At 45.0% G+C, this 18,417-nt stretch overlaps 1 protein-coding gene across 1 annotated transcript in view; it reads left to right on the forward strand.

Annotated features, from left to right (window-relative positions):
- Positions 1-18,417, forward strand: part of LOC117887652 (dynein heavy chain 9, axonemal-like) — a 150,912-nt gene that overhangs the window by 100,517 nt on the left and 31,978 nt on the right. Inside the window, exon 10 of the mRNA XM_034790310.1 lies at positions 15,056-15,283. Within this exon, the coding sequence (XP_034646201.1) occupies positions 15,056-15,283 (228 nt within the window). The remainder of the gene's footprint in view (positions 1-15,055; positions 15,284-18,417) is intronic.

An 18,417-nucleotide genomic window follows, 5' to 3' on the forward strand; every position in this document is an offset into this window, starting at 1 on the left:
AAGAACAGGAGTACTTGTGGCACCTTAGAGACTAACAAATTTATTAGAGCATAAGCTTTCGTGGACTACAGCCCACTTCTTCGGATGCATATAGAATTCTATATGCATCCGAAGAAGTGGGCTGTAGTCCACGAAAGCTTATGCTCTAATAAATTTGTTAGTCTCTAAGGTGCCACAAGTACTCCTGTTCTTCTTTTTGAGAGAATCATAGAATCATAGAATATCAGAGTTGGAAGGGACCTCAAGAGGTCATCTAGTCCAACCCCCTGCTCAAAGCAGGACCAATTCCCAGCTAAATCATCCCAGCCAGAGAGAGAGCAAATAGAAACACTAGACCATGTTGAGGTAAAATATATACATCAAGAGCATTGCTTTGGGCAGCCTGTCTCTCCAGCTCTCCTCTTTCTTCCCACCTGCCTTTTCCAAAGCTGACTCGTTCTGGATCCATTCTGCAGCACAGTGGCATATGCACAGCACTATCTTTAGCCTCTCACTAACACAGTCCCTCTGGGGCAAGGGGCTCCCTCTATACAAACTTCCATTGTGGATCTGTCTCCAGACAAACCCAGCCTCTGATGCAAAGAGGAGCCACACCTTCAGCTTCTTTAAATCAGCTTTTTTCAATTCCCACTAGTGCAAAGCAGCTATACAGGTGGCTATCTTGGCCTCCCGAGGGTCTTCCCTGCACAAGAAGACTCTCCAGAAGCAGAGAGCCTCCTATTGCAGGATAGGAGCACCCAGGAGCTGAATTTTATGAAGCTGTGGGCCACATTTGATCTTTGGGTTAAACTCACTGCTCCTACTTCTGAACCTCAGGCTAGGAAAGTAGCCATCACAATCAGCAAACGATGTTCACCAGCCTCATCCCAGAGAAATAAACTCCCTGCATTAGCATCTGCCATTAGCAGATCCTGACAATTTGATGCCAGGAAGAGTTCAAATGCTAGTGATTCCCAATTTAACCACAGTCCCCATCCATTAGCCAAAATGCCATTTCCCTCACTTTGTGATCAAGTTAATTTAATTCTTGAGTGTCTTTCCATTTTCATACACTGTTGCTTCACTGAGATAGGGTCATGTATTAAATTAAATAACAATGAGTTCCTAGACCAAAGCTGTATGCAAATTGAAAGGTTGCAGAGCACTTCTTATTACATGTTACACACTCTGGGCCCTTTTCAGTGTGCGTTCCACAAGCAGTGTAAACCACGCGTGGTGTATGCCGTATGCTTCTACCCCAGGGACTGATTGGGGCCTCTCTCAGCACGTGGTGTTTACATTGCAGCAGAGTGTAGCAGGACTGTGGGATACACTCCCCTGAGGGCGCACATGTATTGGCCAATAATGTCCGGTATACCTTTCCATCAGTAAAGAAGAGATCGGTCTCTTTCAGGAGAGCTCCAGCAAAGCAATGGCAGTGCTGATCAGCTCATGTCCCCAGCACCTTCTTGTCACTGGGTGAAGCTGAAAAGAGTAGAGGTGATGTCACCCCCACCACATCCAATCTGTGACTCCGGCTTGCCCCTTCAGCTTCTCCAGTGCTCCAAATTGGGAGAGGACCCTTTTAGTTATGCCTTTGGACCAAGGCTGGGGGGGGGGGGGGGGGGGGTTGGGGGGGGAAAGACTCCAGATGCCTGTTTGCCTTCCCTGCCTCTCCTCATCTGACTGCTTAGCAGTACTCAGAGAGACTTAGTTACTGGTCAGATTGTCAGCACTGGCCTGCAATGTAAGCTGTGCCCCATAGCACTGTCACAACTGGGTCAAACCAGAGCACTCAGCTCCGAATTCTGGGGAGGGTCAGATCGAGATAGGGACTTTGCCATTCAACCCTATTTGCATAAAGAACCAAACTGGAACCCCAAACCCCAGCAGCCTCAAACTCCTTGGAGGTTTGGATTTGGATTCAGTTCCAGATCTGAACTCTGGGCTGTGGTAGGTGCTGCAGCACTAGGTTGGGGGAAACAGGAAAGATGAGGCCCTGTAGGACTACCTCTAACACCCTTTAGGCCCAGAACTCTGCAAGGCAGGACCATCTCCCCACTCAAGACATGTGGGATCAAGGAAAGAAAAAAAAATCCTTGAGGATGGAGAGAGCCAGAGACTCAAGCTGCCACTTAGTTGCAGAAGCAGTTTCATCAGGGACCTTCAGACTCATCAGACAGCTCGCTAGCTTATACTCTGAATATTGTTCCCCCTCTGTTGAGTCCCTGCTGATTTCAAACCCAACTCTAACCCCTGCCTTTCAGTTCACTTCAATATCTCTCTGGCTACCCTCATGCCTATCATCCTCTTCCCTTTCTTTCATCCCCAGTCCCCTTACCACTCTTCCTTTAGCCAATCTCTTCCTGTCTTCCTTTCTCTCCCACTCTTGCCTTAGAACACATTGAACATCTACAATGAAATACAATGTAAATAAACAATGCCCCACCCCCAAAACTGACAACAGAGATCATGGAACAGCACTTTCAGACTATCGCTCTGTTGTCTCTCTTTCCCCCATGTCGTATCTCTCTTGTCTACTAAGACTATAAGCTTTTCCAGACAGGGACCATCTCTCAGCATATATTTGTACAGCTCTTAGCACAATGAAGCCTCGGTCTCAGTTGAGGTCTCTAGGCACTACCATAATACATGGAATAATTAATAATAATAACTAATGTGTCACCATCTCATCACTAGGAAAGAGCCATTAACATTGCCTCTGCTGCAAGAATCACTGGGTGAAATCATCTGGCCTGTGTTGTGCAGGCCAGAGAAGCTGATCACAGGGGTCCTTTCTGGTTTTAAAACAGATGACTCTCCAGTACGCTGTGCATCCTTTACTTGCCATCCCCAGTTCCCTGCTCCTAGAAATCCCTGAAAAATGTGCACATGGAATTGACTCTTTCTAAGAGCACAGCAATGGTGAAGTGTGGTAGGTGCCTCCAAAACCGTTGTATTTCACTGCTTCTTCAAATATCAGTCTTGTTTTCTCAATTCTTTGAGCATATCAGTCCGGTAGAAAATAAGGAGAACTCCTTCATGTAGGCTTTCAAAAGTCCTTTGACAAGGTCCCTACCATGAGGCTAGGTAGGATGGTGAGGAACTTCAAAAGCACCCAGCCAATCAGGGGACTGGACAACATGATGACACATGAAATTCAATGTTGATAAATACAAAGTAATAGGCATTGGAAAGGAATATTTGAACTACACATACGCTCCATAATGCTTCCATATTTGAGAGGAGGTTGTGAAGATAAAGCCATACATGTTTGGAAGGAGCTCAGATACTATGGTTTTGGGGGCCATCTATGTACCTAAATAGATAAAGCTGGTCACACAGGGGTCAAACACAGGTTCTTCTCTGCCTGACTTTGGGCCAGTATTACTGACAGGTTCTGGAGCAGCCTTAGGACACCAATGGTAAATTGGATCTGTGCCCCTCTAGGCTACTGACAAGTAGTGGAGACATTGTGTGCATTATTGGAGGAGATTGTGAATGGCCGCCCACAGCATGGCTTGTTTACTTAAGGAACTGACCTTGAGGTTTTGGGCATAGTTAATCTCTCTGATTATCACCAGTCTCTAATCTCACTTTTTAGGGAGATGTTTATGACACAGTTGTGATAATCTGACAATTCCTGGAGCCCTCAGATGGCCTCCAGTCTGGTTCCAGGCCTGCATATTGCACAGAGACAGTCCTGGTCCCAGTGGTTGATCTGCTGCAGGCTGAGAACCAAATATTTGTGCTGATCATTGTAGACCTGTGAGCTGTCTCTGGCCATGCAGACATGGCCATGATTCTAGGTGAGGATAAATGGAGGCATTCTGGACTAATTGTATCTTTTTCTCATGGGACAACATGCTACACAGCCTTATAGAGTAAATATGAATGAGAGAATAGGATTCCAGTGATTCCATTGTCCATCTGTGGTCAGCTCTCATTTTTCTTCAAGTGGTTGCAGACACGTGTTCCACTCAGGTGTGCGTGCACCCAGTGCAACCAAGCTGGAAATCTTTTCTTAGCAGTGCCCACAGTACCTCTGTCCTCTAGCTATGTTAGGGGCGCACCACCCCAACCCCACTCAGTTCCTTCTTGCCACCCGCTGCTTGAGTTGAAACATTCTGTGTGGTATTTTACCTCACTTTTTTCTGTCACAGAGGCTAGGTCTACACTACCCGCCTGAATTGGCGGGTAGAAATCGACCTCTCGGGGATCGATTTATCGCGTCCCGTTGGGACGCGACAATCAATCCCCAAATCGGCGCTCTTACTTCACCAGCGGAGGTGGGAGTAAGCGCCGCCGACAGAAAGCCGCAGAAGTCGATTTTGCCGCCGTCCTCACAGGGGGTAAGTCGGCTGCGATACGTCGAATTCAGCTACGCTATTCACGTAGCTGAATTTGCGTATCTTAAATCGACTCCCCCCTGTAGTGTAGATGTACCCTAGTTTCCGCGATATTGGTGTACATAGTTAATTATAGTGATACCCTTAAGTTTTTGTTAGTTAAGTAGGGTTTATCCTCTGAGATGCCTTCACCAAGTTTTAAACACTATCTGTCATATGGGGTGGCTATCCCCAGTAGTGATCCCTACAGTCAGTGTTTATTGTGCTTTGGAGAAGGGCACATTATGGAAAGGTGCTCCATCTGTAAATGGTTCAAGAAAACACAGGTGGAAAGAGATTTGTACCTCAAGCAATGCCTTCTGAAACAGGCCATGAGATCCACTTTGGCACTGTGGATTTCCACAGATCGTCCAGTCCCAACTCAAGTTGTTGATCCAGGCTCAAGGTCTGATATTTCCCGTAAGAGGAAGGGGGATTATTCTCTGTCCTCTGGTCCTCCAACGAAGAGATCTCGCAAGACAGACGAGGCCATTCCAGGACTCGAAAGATTCCTCTTCATCTTTTAACAGGTGTGCTCACTTGCACCATGATTCTTCAGGTTCATGGGATGGAGTTGGTCCATCTAACCACTTCCTGGTACCACACCGAGAGCTGTTGGACACTGTACCATCGACCTCAGTACTGGGCATGGGGCATATGTTGAGTCTGGCACTGACAATGTCAGCGTCAGCACCGACTGTCTCTACACTGTTGGCATACCAGGTTACATCAGACCTGCTCTGCCTCGCTGTTCCTGATTCATCAATAATTCAGGAGCACTCAGCTGCTATGGCTTCTTCTGCTTTGGCTGTGTACTCTGTGCCGCCTGGTCTGTTTGCAGAATTGTCTCAATCGGTAGCACCATATTCTTCACCACCTAAGATGCAGAGTGTGGAGTTGAGGTCAGTCCCCTTTTTGGTACCGAGGGGTCCATCAGCACAGACACTCTCCTCAGTACCGCCAGTACCTTCACTGCAGAACTCATTTTGGGGTTGGTACCAATCCCGGCTTCAGAATTGTTGTCTGCTCCTGTGTCAAGTGGAAGTACAATGCCTATTTTGGTACAGTACTTAACTTGTTGACTGCTCTTCCATCCTTGGTACCGATGCCACTTCCATATTGGCATTTGGATGAGACTGGTCATTTGCTTGGTCCATGTTTGGGGACATCTTTCTCCTCTCCCTTTCCTTGAAGGCAACACTCTCAGAAGTCCTTGAGGCCATCCTTGGATCACCATCAGTATTAAGATAGGCATCTTTCCTGCAGTAGGGACAGGGACTCCTGGCCATAAATGCCATATCCTTCTCCTCAGTGGCCTCCTTGGAATATTTGGGACCTTCCTTGATCTACAAGATCCTGTTCTTCAACCCAGTCCAGGATAAGGTTGCCGACCGAATCTGCAGCCTGTCCTCTTGAGCCACCTCTGTTGTAGATTCAGTCGGAGGTCATACCTCCTGGGCCATTTCAGTCTTAATCCCTCATACAGGAACAAGTGCTGGCACAGGGAGCCTCCATTGGCCCTGCTTCCTCGTTCCTTCTCCTCACTAGGTGATTCACAGTACTGGGCTCTCCTTCCCTGTGCTCGAGGATTTCAAGTCATACCAGGACCTCCTGAGGTGTTAGGCTTCCACCTGGGCATGCAGGTCAAGTTCCTGCAAGAGAATACTGATAAGTTGTTGCATATTCTCCAGTCCTCAACCTGAGGTAAGGTAGCTTTTCCCATAAATGAGGCTCTTTTGGAGCCTGCAAAACTCCGGCTTCATTGCCCCCTACAGCGAGGCATTCTGACAATATTATGTCCTTATACAGGGTTTTGAGAGTTTCTATTCCCATTCAGCCCCTAAACTCTCTCGTTGTAATGACAGTAAATGATAGATCATTGCAGGGGAGATACAAGTCCACGCTAAGGACAGGGAATCTAAGAAAGTGGATTGACGGAGAGGAAAATTTATTCAGCCCCATTGTTACAGATGCACATTGCAAATCAACAAGCGTTGCTATCTAAATATGACTTCCTCAGTTGGGACGCTGTGTCGAAATTTACTGATAAATGGCCAGAATCATCCAGGTAAGAATTTGTTGTTCATTGTGGAGGGCCATCTGGTGGCCAAAACATTATTACAGTCAGCACTGGATGTGGCAGATGCTTCCCCCAGAATTATGGTGTCAGTTGTGACTAAGAGAAGGGCCTCATGGTTACAGAATTCTGGCATTGTTCCTGAGGTTCAGCAGAGCATAGAAGACTTGCCTTTTGATGGTTGTTTTATGTTTTCTGAGAAAACTGACAAGACTTGACATTCTTTTAAGGACAGCTGTGCTACGGTATGTTTGTTGGGGTTTTATACACAGCCCCAAAGAGAAGTCATTATGGGGGTTTTCAGCAACAGCAGCAGTATTGCTCACAGTTGGGTTTTCCAGCAGTCATCCTTTACTGGTAGACAGCAAGACTTCTCCAGAACAGGTCATGGGTCACAGAGGAGGAGGTCTTCTGGATCCAATTTTAACCAGCCAGCCTGCCCTCTTCCAATGTCAAGCAAGCAGCCATTTTGAATTGCACATCCAGGACATTATTTCAGCTGTGATCTCTCAATCTCCATCTCTTCAATTTGGGGACAGCCTGTCTCACTTTTACAGTGTTTGACACAGAGTAACCATGAACAAATGGATCCTAAGCACTGTGAGATTGGGTTCTGAAATCCAATTTCTCTGGATTCCCCCTTCCCACTCCTTTCTTCAGGCGCCTCTCTCATGAGCCACTGCTCCTTCCGCAGGTTCCGTTTCTGCATTCTTCAGGAGCTAGAGAGGAGGACCCCCTGCAGCAGGAGGGAAAGGGATTCTCCTCCTTCTCCTCTTGGTCCTCAAGTCCACGGGAGGAACGAGACCTACCCTCGATCTCCCCAATCCCAACAAGTACATCACATACGTGAAATTCCACCTAGTCACTATTGCTTCTGTTCTTCCTGCATTGAATCACAATGACTGGCTTGCTGCCCTGGATGTTCAGGACACTTACTTCCATGTGGCAATTTTCCCAAGCCATAAGTGGTTTCTGAGATTTGTTGTGGCAGGTCAACACAGTCAGTACACTGTGCTCCCCTTTGGCCTGTCCTCAGCTCTATGTGACCAAATGCATGGCTGTAGTAGCAGCCTCGCTCAGAAAAAAGAGGATTTAATCCAAAAGATAGTGTTCTTGTGGCCATAACTTCCACAAGGAGAGCCAGTGACCTGCAGTCCTTAATGGCAGACCCTCCCTACACTCAAAAACAAGGTGGCCTTGAGGCCTCAGCCCTTTGTCTAAAATCATGTCACAATTTGATATTAACCAGACAATACACTCACCTGTATTTTTTCCAAAGCTTTATTTAAATACAGACCTACAGCCTCTTCATTCTTGGATGTCAGACATTGCTTGGCATTGTATTTGGAAACAGTTAAGCCATTTCATTCATCGCTAAGGATAAGATTTAGTAAAAGGTATTTTTAGTAAAAGTCATGGACCGGTAACAGGCAATAAACAAAAATTCATGGCCCATGACCTGTCCATGACTTTTACTATATAAATACACCTGACTAATACTTCGCAGTTCCTGGGGTCCTGGTGCACTGCTGCTCTGGAGGGCCCCAGGGCACCACTGCTCTGAGGGACCCTAGGGGGCTGACGGCTAGCCCCTGCACTGGCAATGGAGGCTGATTGCCCCCAGCCACCCGCTACTCCGAGGCCCCGGGGACTGCTGCTCTGAAGGCCTCCGGAGCAGCCCCTGGGACCACTGCTGCTCTGGGGGGCCCCCAGGAATAGTGGCACCGGCTGCTGATCAGGCGGCCCCAGGGCTGGTCCAGCAGCAGCAGGTGCGGCTGGCCCCAGAGTCTGCTCCAGCAGTGGCCAATGCGACTGGCCGCAGGGCCATCCAAGCAGTGGCTAGTGTGGCTGTCCCTGGGGCTGCTCCAGCAGTGGCTGGTGCGGCTGACCCTGCAGCACCCAGGACTGCTCCTTGGGTGCTCCCCGGGGCCAGCTGCTCAGGAAGCCCTGGGGTCAGCTGCAGTTGCAAAAGTCATGGAGGTCACAGAAAGCCACGGAATCCATGACTTCCATGACCTCCGTGACAGAATTGCAGCCTTTTTCATTGCCTTGACTTTTTATTTTCTTTGAGGATGGGATGAAGGGTCAAGCAGTCTCCATGCAAATGTTTTCCAGGTGGATAACATCCTGCTTTTCACTGACGTAAGGGATAGCTTGAACTGTGCTTCCAGAGAGGTTATGAGGGCCCAAGCGTCGTCGATCTCATTTCTCAGTGATGTTTCGATATTGGACATGAGCAGGTGTGACATTCCCAAGGGTTCAGTCTAGTCTGTTGAACAACTGTGTCCCCTCAACTCTGCAGTGTTTTACACTGCTGTGCTGTGAGAGCCACCACTCCTGATCTGCTCAAACACAGCCTCCACCATGTGAATCACTCCCAGCTATAGCCAGCCACCCAAGAATTACGCTGCAGGGCAACACCAACAAACTACCAGTCCCAGGCTTCCCCCAGCATTGTGCGTCTTGTACTGCCCAGCACCTACCTGGACAATACAAGCTCATATAAAATCTGTCATTTAATTATTAGAAAATTATATGCAGAAACTTTGTTATCTCAAGTGGAGTTTCCCAAACACTTCAGTCCAAGCACACTGGTTTAGATAAAACAGTAAAACAAGTTTTTTAACTACAGAAAGAAAGATTTTAAGTGATTACAAGTAATGAGGCATAAAAGTCATAATTGGTTACAAGTAAATAAAAGATAAAATACATCTAATACCTAACTTAACAAGCTAAATGAATTCAAAGCAAAGCATTTCTCTCACCACATGCTGTAGAGTCTTACTGGTGACCTCCTTTCAAACAGGCTCTCTCCCTAGTCTAATGATGCTTCCTTTGTCCTTCAAGTGATGTCATTGCCATGAGTATAGATGAAGGGAGAGATCATTTGGGGCCTCTGTTCTCCATTTTTATATTGTTTCCTGCTCTTTGAGAATCATCACCAGATGGTGTTCAGGGAACAGAAAGTCTGTGGGACAGGAACCTCCAGCTGTTTCTTTGCCACGATGTAAAATTCTCGCTCACACCCTTTTTCTGCCAAGGAATGGCCCCTTAACCAGGTGATAGTCCATTTGATTTTGTTGACTCCTGGCTGAGGTGTCAGTTTACCTTTTGTCTTTGAGGAATTGGTTTATGCCTGCTTTTCTAAACTTTAAGCATGTCTCAATAATGGTTATAGAGTAGACTCTTATAACTTTACATACAATGTTGCCACACATATTTTACCAGGACAATAATGATTAGTAAATTATGAGTTTTCAAATGATACCTCACAAGATGTACTTTGTGCAGAATCCATTGTAGGTTTGTGAAAAGGGTACACATGGGGATACAGACGGTCACAGCTGCTACTTTGTCTTCAAAATGTACTTTTGCCAAGTATGCTATTATGACTACATCTAGATCAGATGCAAATTTTGGGGAGGCAGTTCTGCAGTCATTCTTTAGGCTCTGAGCCCCATTGAAATTTGGTGCGAAGGAACTGAGGCGGATCGGGGCAACAGTGCCCTTAAATACCCCAGGAGGGGCTACGGAGCCAGAGGGCCTGAGCACTGCCCCTACAGGTACTGCTAAGCAATTCTCTGGCTTTGGTGTGCTGAGCACACACACACACCTGAGTGGAATACATGTCTGCACCCACACCTTGAAGAACAACAGTTATAGTACAGGTAGGTAACCATCTTTATCTGATGAAGGGAGCCCTCCCTGGACTCTATGCTAGGGGTTCTCATTGTCTAACCTAGTTCTCAGATTTACTGTACACTGAGTGATGGTTTTCACCATGTGTTTCTTGAGACGATCAGACCTTGTAAAAATGGCTAATTGTCATTACTTTGGAAGGCAATTTGGGATAAGGCATGAAGCAGAAATTCCCAGCACTCTCCAAAATGTGAAGGGGCTCCACACACTCTCACACTGTATATGAAGGGAATGAATTCTCTGTGGTTTGAGCATTGGCCTGCTAAACCCAGGGTTGTGAGTTCAATCCCTGAGGGGGCCACTTAGGAATCTGGGGCAAAATGAGTACTTGGTCCTGCTAGTGAAGGCAAGGGGCTGGACTCATTGACCTTTCGGGGTCCCTTCCAGTTCTATGAGATAGGTATATCTCCATAATTCTGAAGTAAATGCTGGTTTGTATGTGTTACTATTTCTGATCATTACTATGGCAACCCCAGCATTGTGTGATATACATCCTCTGTCAGAGTAAAGCTGCTTTCAAGTATATGGCTGAAGAAGCACTCCAATGTTGCACATGCACACTCAGGTTCACTCGTGCACACTCAGGTTTACTCATTCACACAGGTACACTCGCTCTGGCTCAAACACACTCTGTAGAACAAATGGTCATTTAATTGCAAAAGTAGTGACGTTACTACAGGGGTAAATTTGTGTCAGTTCTCTCTTTAGCGTCCTTTTTTCTGCCTTTCCAGTAGTTTGACTTCACCAGGGCTTGGAGCAGGTGCTGGCCTTTCTGCATGGATCCAGCTGCAAGATCTGGCTAGCTAAACAAACAATAAGGAAAAATTCACTTGAAACTTCAATTTCACTTCCACTTGAGACAAATCCGCACATGCAGCCTGCGAGATTGCATCCCTCTGCTTGCAGCCTAGCCACAAGTGTTAGCTGTAAATATATGGGAGATTCAGAGGTGCTTTCCAATGCCTACTGATGTGCACTTATCCAGAGCTGACTCACACAAGGGCTCTGTCACAGGCTTCAAAATCTGGCATAGAAAAATATGTGGGAAAGCAATCACATGACTATTTAACCCCATTTACTGTGGGGCCTCCAGAGTTAATTTGTGGAAGCGAAAAAGATAGAAAACTGGTGCAACATACGCTTTCAGAAGTGTGGTGGAGAATGTTGTTTGGCTGGCAGGAAAGGCTCATGTAGTGGAGCAATTTGCAGAGTTCCCCTCAGAGTTATAAATCATCTTCACAATATTACAGTCCCTTTTTTCTATGAAAATTTGCCCCATTTTCTTATTTACTTCTTTCCTTTGAGGGACTGTTCATCTGACCAAGTCCATAAATCCTTAATGCCAACAAATTGCATACTATCTGTTTTCCTTTTCCCCCCTTCACTCTATTTAAATTTTAATAGTTATAGCAAAAAAAAAAGGAATAAAGCATAAATAGAATGTCTGGAGTTGTTTTCCCCAGCACTGACCCTCCATTAGCCAGCAGATCGGAAATGCTCTTTGCATCAATCTTCAGAAGGCTAGCAATACCAGCAAGTATTATTCAATAGCATCACATCAACACAAGTTGAATCAAAAGATTTTTTTCAACCACATGATTCCGTAAAAAAAAAGGATGTAGAAAAAAAATTGTCATTTAAAGATGAAAATCCTCATAAAGTATTCTCCATATATTCTGATACTTAAGGCACAATATTTTTGTTGTTGGTGTTGAGCTTTATCCATAAAATGTTAGCTCTTTATGGCTGGTTGTGTATGTCTCTCAATTCTTGTTTTGTTATTGGACTAGTGATATTAGAGCAGGTTGATTGCCTGGACTCTGTGGGATTTCTTTGCCATTTCTAGCCCTGACTGCAGTGGGAAAGAATTGCTGCATTAACACTCAGGGTATAATTGCATTTTGTCTGCTGTTCTTCTCACTGTTATATTTTACAACAGAAAGGACCCCTCAGGACCCATGATTCCCTCCTGCTCCACTTAATACTAGCATGCTTCCAAATCATTAAAGGAAAGGAAAGCTGTGATTTTATTTATTTATTATTTTATTTTATTTATTTAAGCTCTAAACTAGAAACCTTGCATCCTGTCAACATGAACAAAAGCCACACCTGCACTCTCTCCTTCTGGGGTACCATTTGATTGGAACTGAGGCATGCAAGCCGCTTCCTGTGGGAGAGAAGTATCTAACCTCTCCATCCAGTGTCTGTTCATTCCTTGGACAATTAGTCTTCTCTTTAGTACTACATGCATTCCTGAAGTGCCACCACTGCGGAAGCTGCATACTTATTCATAAACCTCAGTTCTGGCCCAGACTAGGCTCCAGCAGAGGTCCTGTGAAAAAAAAAATCATGTGATCATATAATCATAGATTGCATTGTGATGCATATCCACACGGGGAACAAATTAAAGTTCCATGGAAAGCCTAAATGCTGGCATGAGTACATGGCTTTGCAGCTTTAATATAACATTTTAATGTAGATTTGTGTGTGTCATTTTGTATAGAGCAAACACTGCCTTGTATGTAGGATAACAGGCCTCAGTAAAAATCTACCTAACATAAAAAACACAATACGCACACTAGCTGCCTTGCAAACTGGACTGAAGTGCACCATCATCACTAGCTGCCTGCCAAGATAGAATTCAGTCCCAGCTCCTGGATGAATGCCTTCTATGAAGAGCCCCACGTTGCAAGGATAGTGATCTTTGCATTTGAAAAGTAGGGTGCCTGGGTCAAAGAAACAGAGACCCATTGACTTGTTACCCATTTAAACACAGCCCCCATGGGTTTTGCTGTGGTCTCTGCATTTTGCCTCCCTCTTTGTACCTTCCCCTGCCTCCTGATATTTTAAACAGTCCCTGTGGCTTTGCTGTGGCACATTCCACGCTAAACTGCAGGCAAAGCAGGCTGCAGGTAGCACTAGACTTGGGAAGTAATTAGACACTCAGGGCCAGATTTTCAAAGGTATTTAGGTGCCTACAAATGCAGATTGGAACTTGGTGTGATTTTCAAACATGTCTGGTGGACATTTCTATTGAAATCCGTGGAGTTACATGCCCAACCTCCATAGGCATTTCTGACAGTCCCAGCAGGTGCCTATCTTTGGGTGCCTAAATACTTTTGAATATCTGGTTCTCACACAGCAAGATGCAAATCCAGAAAGCTACTCTGAAGTCTGTGGAGCTACCCTAGGTACCACCAGAACAGAATATGGCTCCTATTTTCTGATACTAGCAAGATTACTGGTTCAGGGACTGGTTTCTAGGCATAGCAAATGTGTATTCTAACTGAGTTAATCGGCAAGGTTGGAGGGAGCCTTGCTTCTGTGTCCCCTTTCACTCTCTGGAATCAGCTATGTATAGACTGTGGTCTCCATTAGGGGTGAACCTTTGCCAATAGGTACCTTGTACATCAATGCGAAATAACTGCAGTATCTCAGATGCCCTGGGTAAATGCTGACTTTTAATGGCAACTATTGTACAATATCAGTAGAGAATTCTGTACTTACACACAGGACCTTTGTCCCTAAATGCAAAGTCATGACATGGCAAGCTGGAAAGGGCACAATCACTGGCCCAGCTCAGCACACTGCACAGCCCTGTTTCCATATATAACCTAGCACACTCTGCCTTCTCTTCAATGTGCCACCTGCAGCCTGTGGATAATGTAGCCAGTCCTTCCTGCCTCATGTCAGGTTCTGTCCCTCAGTGCTAGGTCATCCCTGAACCAGATTCCTGGACAAAAGTACTAACTGTGATCCCGCTTGTTATCATACTGTCTCAGGCTTCCCTCCTTTCCTGTGGAACAAACAAACAAACCAACACTGCTGTTCACCTTCTCCTCTGCTCCTGGCCACAACCTCTCCATCAGTGTCTCACAAGAGGGACCAGAAATGGAGGCTGGAGCAGCAGTGGTCACATCCTCCCAAAGCATCTTTACTTCTTATCCCCATTAACTTCTGTGTAAGATTTCCTCTCTTTTTGGTTTCTGTGTTCTAGGTGGTGGTGATCACCTTGATGGATTGTCAGTTTCTATGGCGCCTGAGTTTGTATCCACCTTATGTGCCCCTCAACTAAAGGGTCTAGGTCAGTCCCAGGCCTCCAGAATTTATCCAGGCATATTCCAGTATTTGTCATCCTCAACTAATAAATAACTGGGGAAAGGCGAGTCATGCTGCCAGATCATTTTTACCCACAATCTCCAGGTGTCTGTGCCCTGCCTCCTCCTGATTCTCTCAGGAGAAAGGCCCATTTCCTGTCACATCAGTAGAATGGTCAGCTGTGTGGGACACTAGGCTGGGGAAACACTAGAGGGTTTCCACCAAAGTCCCACCTCTGTGTAACCCTGAATGAATGTGTGTGTGTGTGTGTTAATTTACTGATGGGCGCTAGAAGCCCATTCTCATTAGAAGCCCAGTTGTATGAATAAACAAAGCTTTGGAGGTTGTGATGCTGAAAAGGCCTTTGTAAAACAGCCTGTTAAACTTGGTTTCCTGGGAACGGACATCTATTGATACTGAGCGTGAATTATTTTACTAAAAATTATCAAACAGTTTCACTGCAGCTGTCTAAGGAAACTTTCCCTTTTCTGGGAAATAATGCGGCTTCGACAGCCATACATTAATGTAACAAACAGAAGACTACCGTGCTTAAGAAAACAAACAGTCTGAGAGCTGTTTCTCCAATCACTAGTTCTTTGTCTTGATTATTTTTAATTTTAGAATGTGTAAAATCTCAGGTCTTAAGCCCACTGTATTTCTGCGGATATGAATTACATTCTCTATTAGGAAAGATACTGACTTCTGGAGCGTGAGGGGACTCCTTGACCTCATCTTGATACTATATTTGATGTATGCTCATTCCAGATGTAAATGCCAGCAGTTGACAAAGTATTGTCCCATTTCTCTATACTAGAACATCCATCTGGTGGCCAAGTGGCTGAGTTCTCTGGAGAAAAAACTTGAGCAGCACAGTGAAGGCAGCCACCAGGAGTTCCGCGTCTTCATTAGTGCAGAGCCTGCTCCTTCACCTGACGGCCACATCATCCCCCAGGGCATCCTGGAGAACTCCATCAAAATCACCAACGAACCTCCAACTGGGATGCATGCCAACCTGCACAAGGCTCTGGATAACTTCAACCAGGTATGGTGACACTTCATAGGAATCACTGGCTTCCTTCATGATGTAGCTACAGTAACCAAACAGATTGCCAGATTAGTTAAGAACTAGTGTATCCAGATGCACAGCACAATGTATGTGGCATATCTGCTACCTTCTGCTCCTAGGTGGCCACTGCATAACCTTGTGGAATGTTTGCTTACAATCTGTTTAGGCAGCATTGAGTGGGCAAAAGGGGCGGGGGAGTGGCACTCTATGTCCAAAGTAGCATTACCTGTTTCCAAGTCACTGACAGTTCAGAAACAAGTGATCTGGGGCACCTGGCATTGGCCACTGTCAGAAGACAGGATACTGGGCTTGATGGACCTTTGGTCTGACCCAGTATTGCGATTCTTATGTTATTATCTAGAATGCTTATGGATCACTGTCTTAACAGATAAAGCACAAGGTGGGGGTACTAGATGGTGTCTTCTAGAGGTGACCAGCTCCTTACAGAACTATGTATAAATGTGTAGGGAAAAAGCTGTGTGATCATGGGGACTTCAGTCTGAGTGACACACACTGGAGGTCTCATGCTGCCAGTACTAAAATCTCCTGGGGATTTCAAAAAATTTTAGATGATAATTTCCTAATTCAAAAAGGGTTGCATCAAACTCGAGAGAATTATGTATAGACCTAATGTTGATAGAGAAAGAGAAATTGATCAGAGAACTAAAATTCTGCTAACTTAGGTAAAAGTGATCATGACTTGATCCCATTTATTAAGTGCCAACAGAATAAAATCCAGATCAGTAATATATACTTGGTGCTTTAAAAGGGCCAATTTCAAAAAGCTAAAAAGAATTGTGAGCCAGATCAGTTGAGGGAGAATTAAAACAAACAAACAAAAAATCACCAAACCCAATGATAATTGAACACTGTTTAAGGACATTTTACTAGATGCCTAAAAAGCCAAAAGTGCTTACCAAGAAAAAGGACATTTGTGAACAGTTCCCACACTGTGGTCTCAGAGATACCAGTTGTCAAGGCTGCTTCCCCACTCTGAACTTTAGGGTACAAATGTGGGGGCCTGCATGAAAACTTCTAAGCTTAACTACCAGCTTAGATCTGGTCCGCTGCCACCATTCCCAAGTGGATTCCCTTCCCTGGGAAGCCTTGAGAAACTCTTCACCAACTCCTGGTGAATACAGATCCAACCCCCTTGGATCTAAAAACAAGGAAAAATCAATCAGGTTCTTAAAAAGAAGGCTTTTAATTAAAGAAAAAGGTAAAAATCATCTCTGTAAAATCAGTATGGAAAATAACTTTACAGGGTAATTAAACTTAAAGAGCTCAGAGGACCTCCCTCTAGCCTCAGGTTCAAAGTATAGCAAACAAAGATAAACACTCTAGTAAAAGGTACATTTACAAGTTGAGAAAACAAAGGAAAACTAAAACGCCTTGCCTGGCTATTTACTTACAAGTTTGAAATAGGAGAGACTTGTTTAGAAAGATGTGGAGAACCTGGATTGATGTCTGGTCCCTCTCAGTCCCAAGAGCGAACCACAACCAAAACAAAGAGCACAAACAAAAACCTTCCCCCCACCAAGATTTGAAAGTATCTTGTCCCCTTATTGGTCCTTTGGGTCAGATGCCAGCCAGGTTACCTGAGCTTCTTAACCCTTTACAGGGAAAAGGATTTTGGAGTCTCTGGCCAGGAGGGATTTTATAGTACTGTACACAGGACAGCTGTTACCCTTCCCTTTATAGTTATGACACCAGTATTCCATGTACTTAGAATAAGAGACAAGTGGGGGTCCAAGCTGGGGGTCCATGCTGACTTTTAACGACCACTCTGTGTGCGTGTCTTGATATAGACTGTGTATGATACTCGTGTAGTAACATACAGATATAAAATGAAGGTCTGCCTACCAACAACTGCTGCTGTTCTTATGGGGCTGGGATGTTGAAGATGGCTTACTTTGTCTTTGGTTGATAATGGGGCCATGAAGACAGATCTGAAGGTTTCTCTCAGAAGGTCTGACCTCAGTGAGGCCTGCAGCTGAGTTTGTCTGCCTTTTTGGGCCAAGGCACAAAACCCGATACTTTGAATAACAAACAAGAGTATGGCCTGCCCCAGGGCACAAGTGCACATGTGCATCTGACTCCAGGTACATAGAGGGGCAAAATATACCAGGTCTTCTTTTCCAGGTCTTTGGGGCTCAGATCAGACCCAGCATCTGCCTTAGTTACTGTTGGAATGCAAAGTATTTCATATGATACAAATACATCATCTGGCTTTTTCCTAAATATGGAACAGAAATATTTATTGAGCACTTCTGCCTTTTCTGCATTATTATAGACAATTCTACCATTTCCATCTAGTTACAGATCAATACCATTGTTAGGATTATTTTTGTTCCTAATATACCTGAAAAACTCCTTCTCTCTGCTGGCCATAGATGTCTCCTCAAATCCTTTTGCTTCCCTTTTCAATTTTGTACAATTCCTAGCTTCTGATTTATATTCATTGCTATCAAATTCCACTTTCTTCCATTTGTTGTACACATTTTTTTGTAAAGGGACTGCTACGTGCTAATATGTACAAACCAGCTGGAGGAAAAAACACACAAACTGAAAAATCAAGTAAGGGGAGAAGGTGGAGTATGACTCCAACGCATAAAATTCTAAGTAACCTAATTACCCCTTAATGAACACTTTACTACAATATATTTTTATTTTTTACACTTGCTTTCACTTTCTCTCTAAGCCAGGTTGTTTTTTTAACCAGTGGAGCCTTCTTTCTTGACTCTGTACAGAGAATAGGGACTGACTCTGAATTAGATTAATTTTTCAGGTCTATATTTAAATAAAGAGGGAACAACTTGATAGCTGTGAGTGATAGGCACTGTTTGGACGGGAGCCTACAAGGAAAACCCTGGGCACTGGTATGGAGATTCAGTCGAAAGCTGTCTTCGCTTCGAGTCAGCACTGGGGCAATGCCATTTCTGTGCTAGGGACTGCTGTGCAATTGCCTGTCCTCTCTTGTGGATGGGATAAAGCCGAGGCCCTGGCCACTCATGTTTATCAAAAATCCTATGGCATCTTTCCCTAGAGACTGGGGCGTTATCCCCAGGCTTAGCCATATCCCAGCTGGCTAGCTGTATTCTGTCTCCCTA

Source organism: Trachemys scripta, chromosome 14, assembly GCF_013100865.1.
Source record: "Trachemys scripta elegans isolate TJP31775 chromosome 14, CAS_Tse_1.0, whole genome shotgun sequence".
NCBI classification, from domain to species: Eukaryota; Metazoa; Chordata; order Testudines; family Emydidae; genus Trachemys; species Trachemys scripta.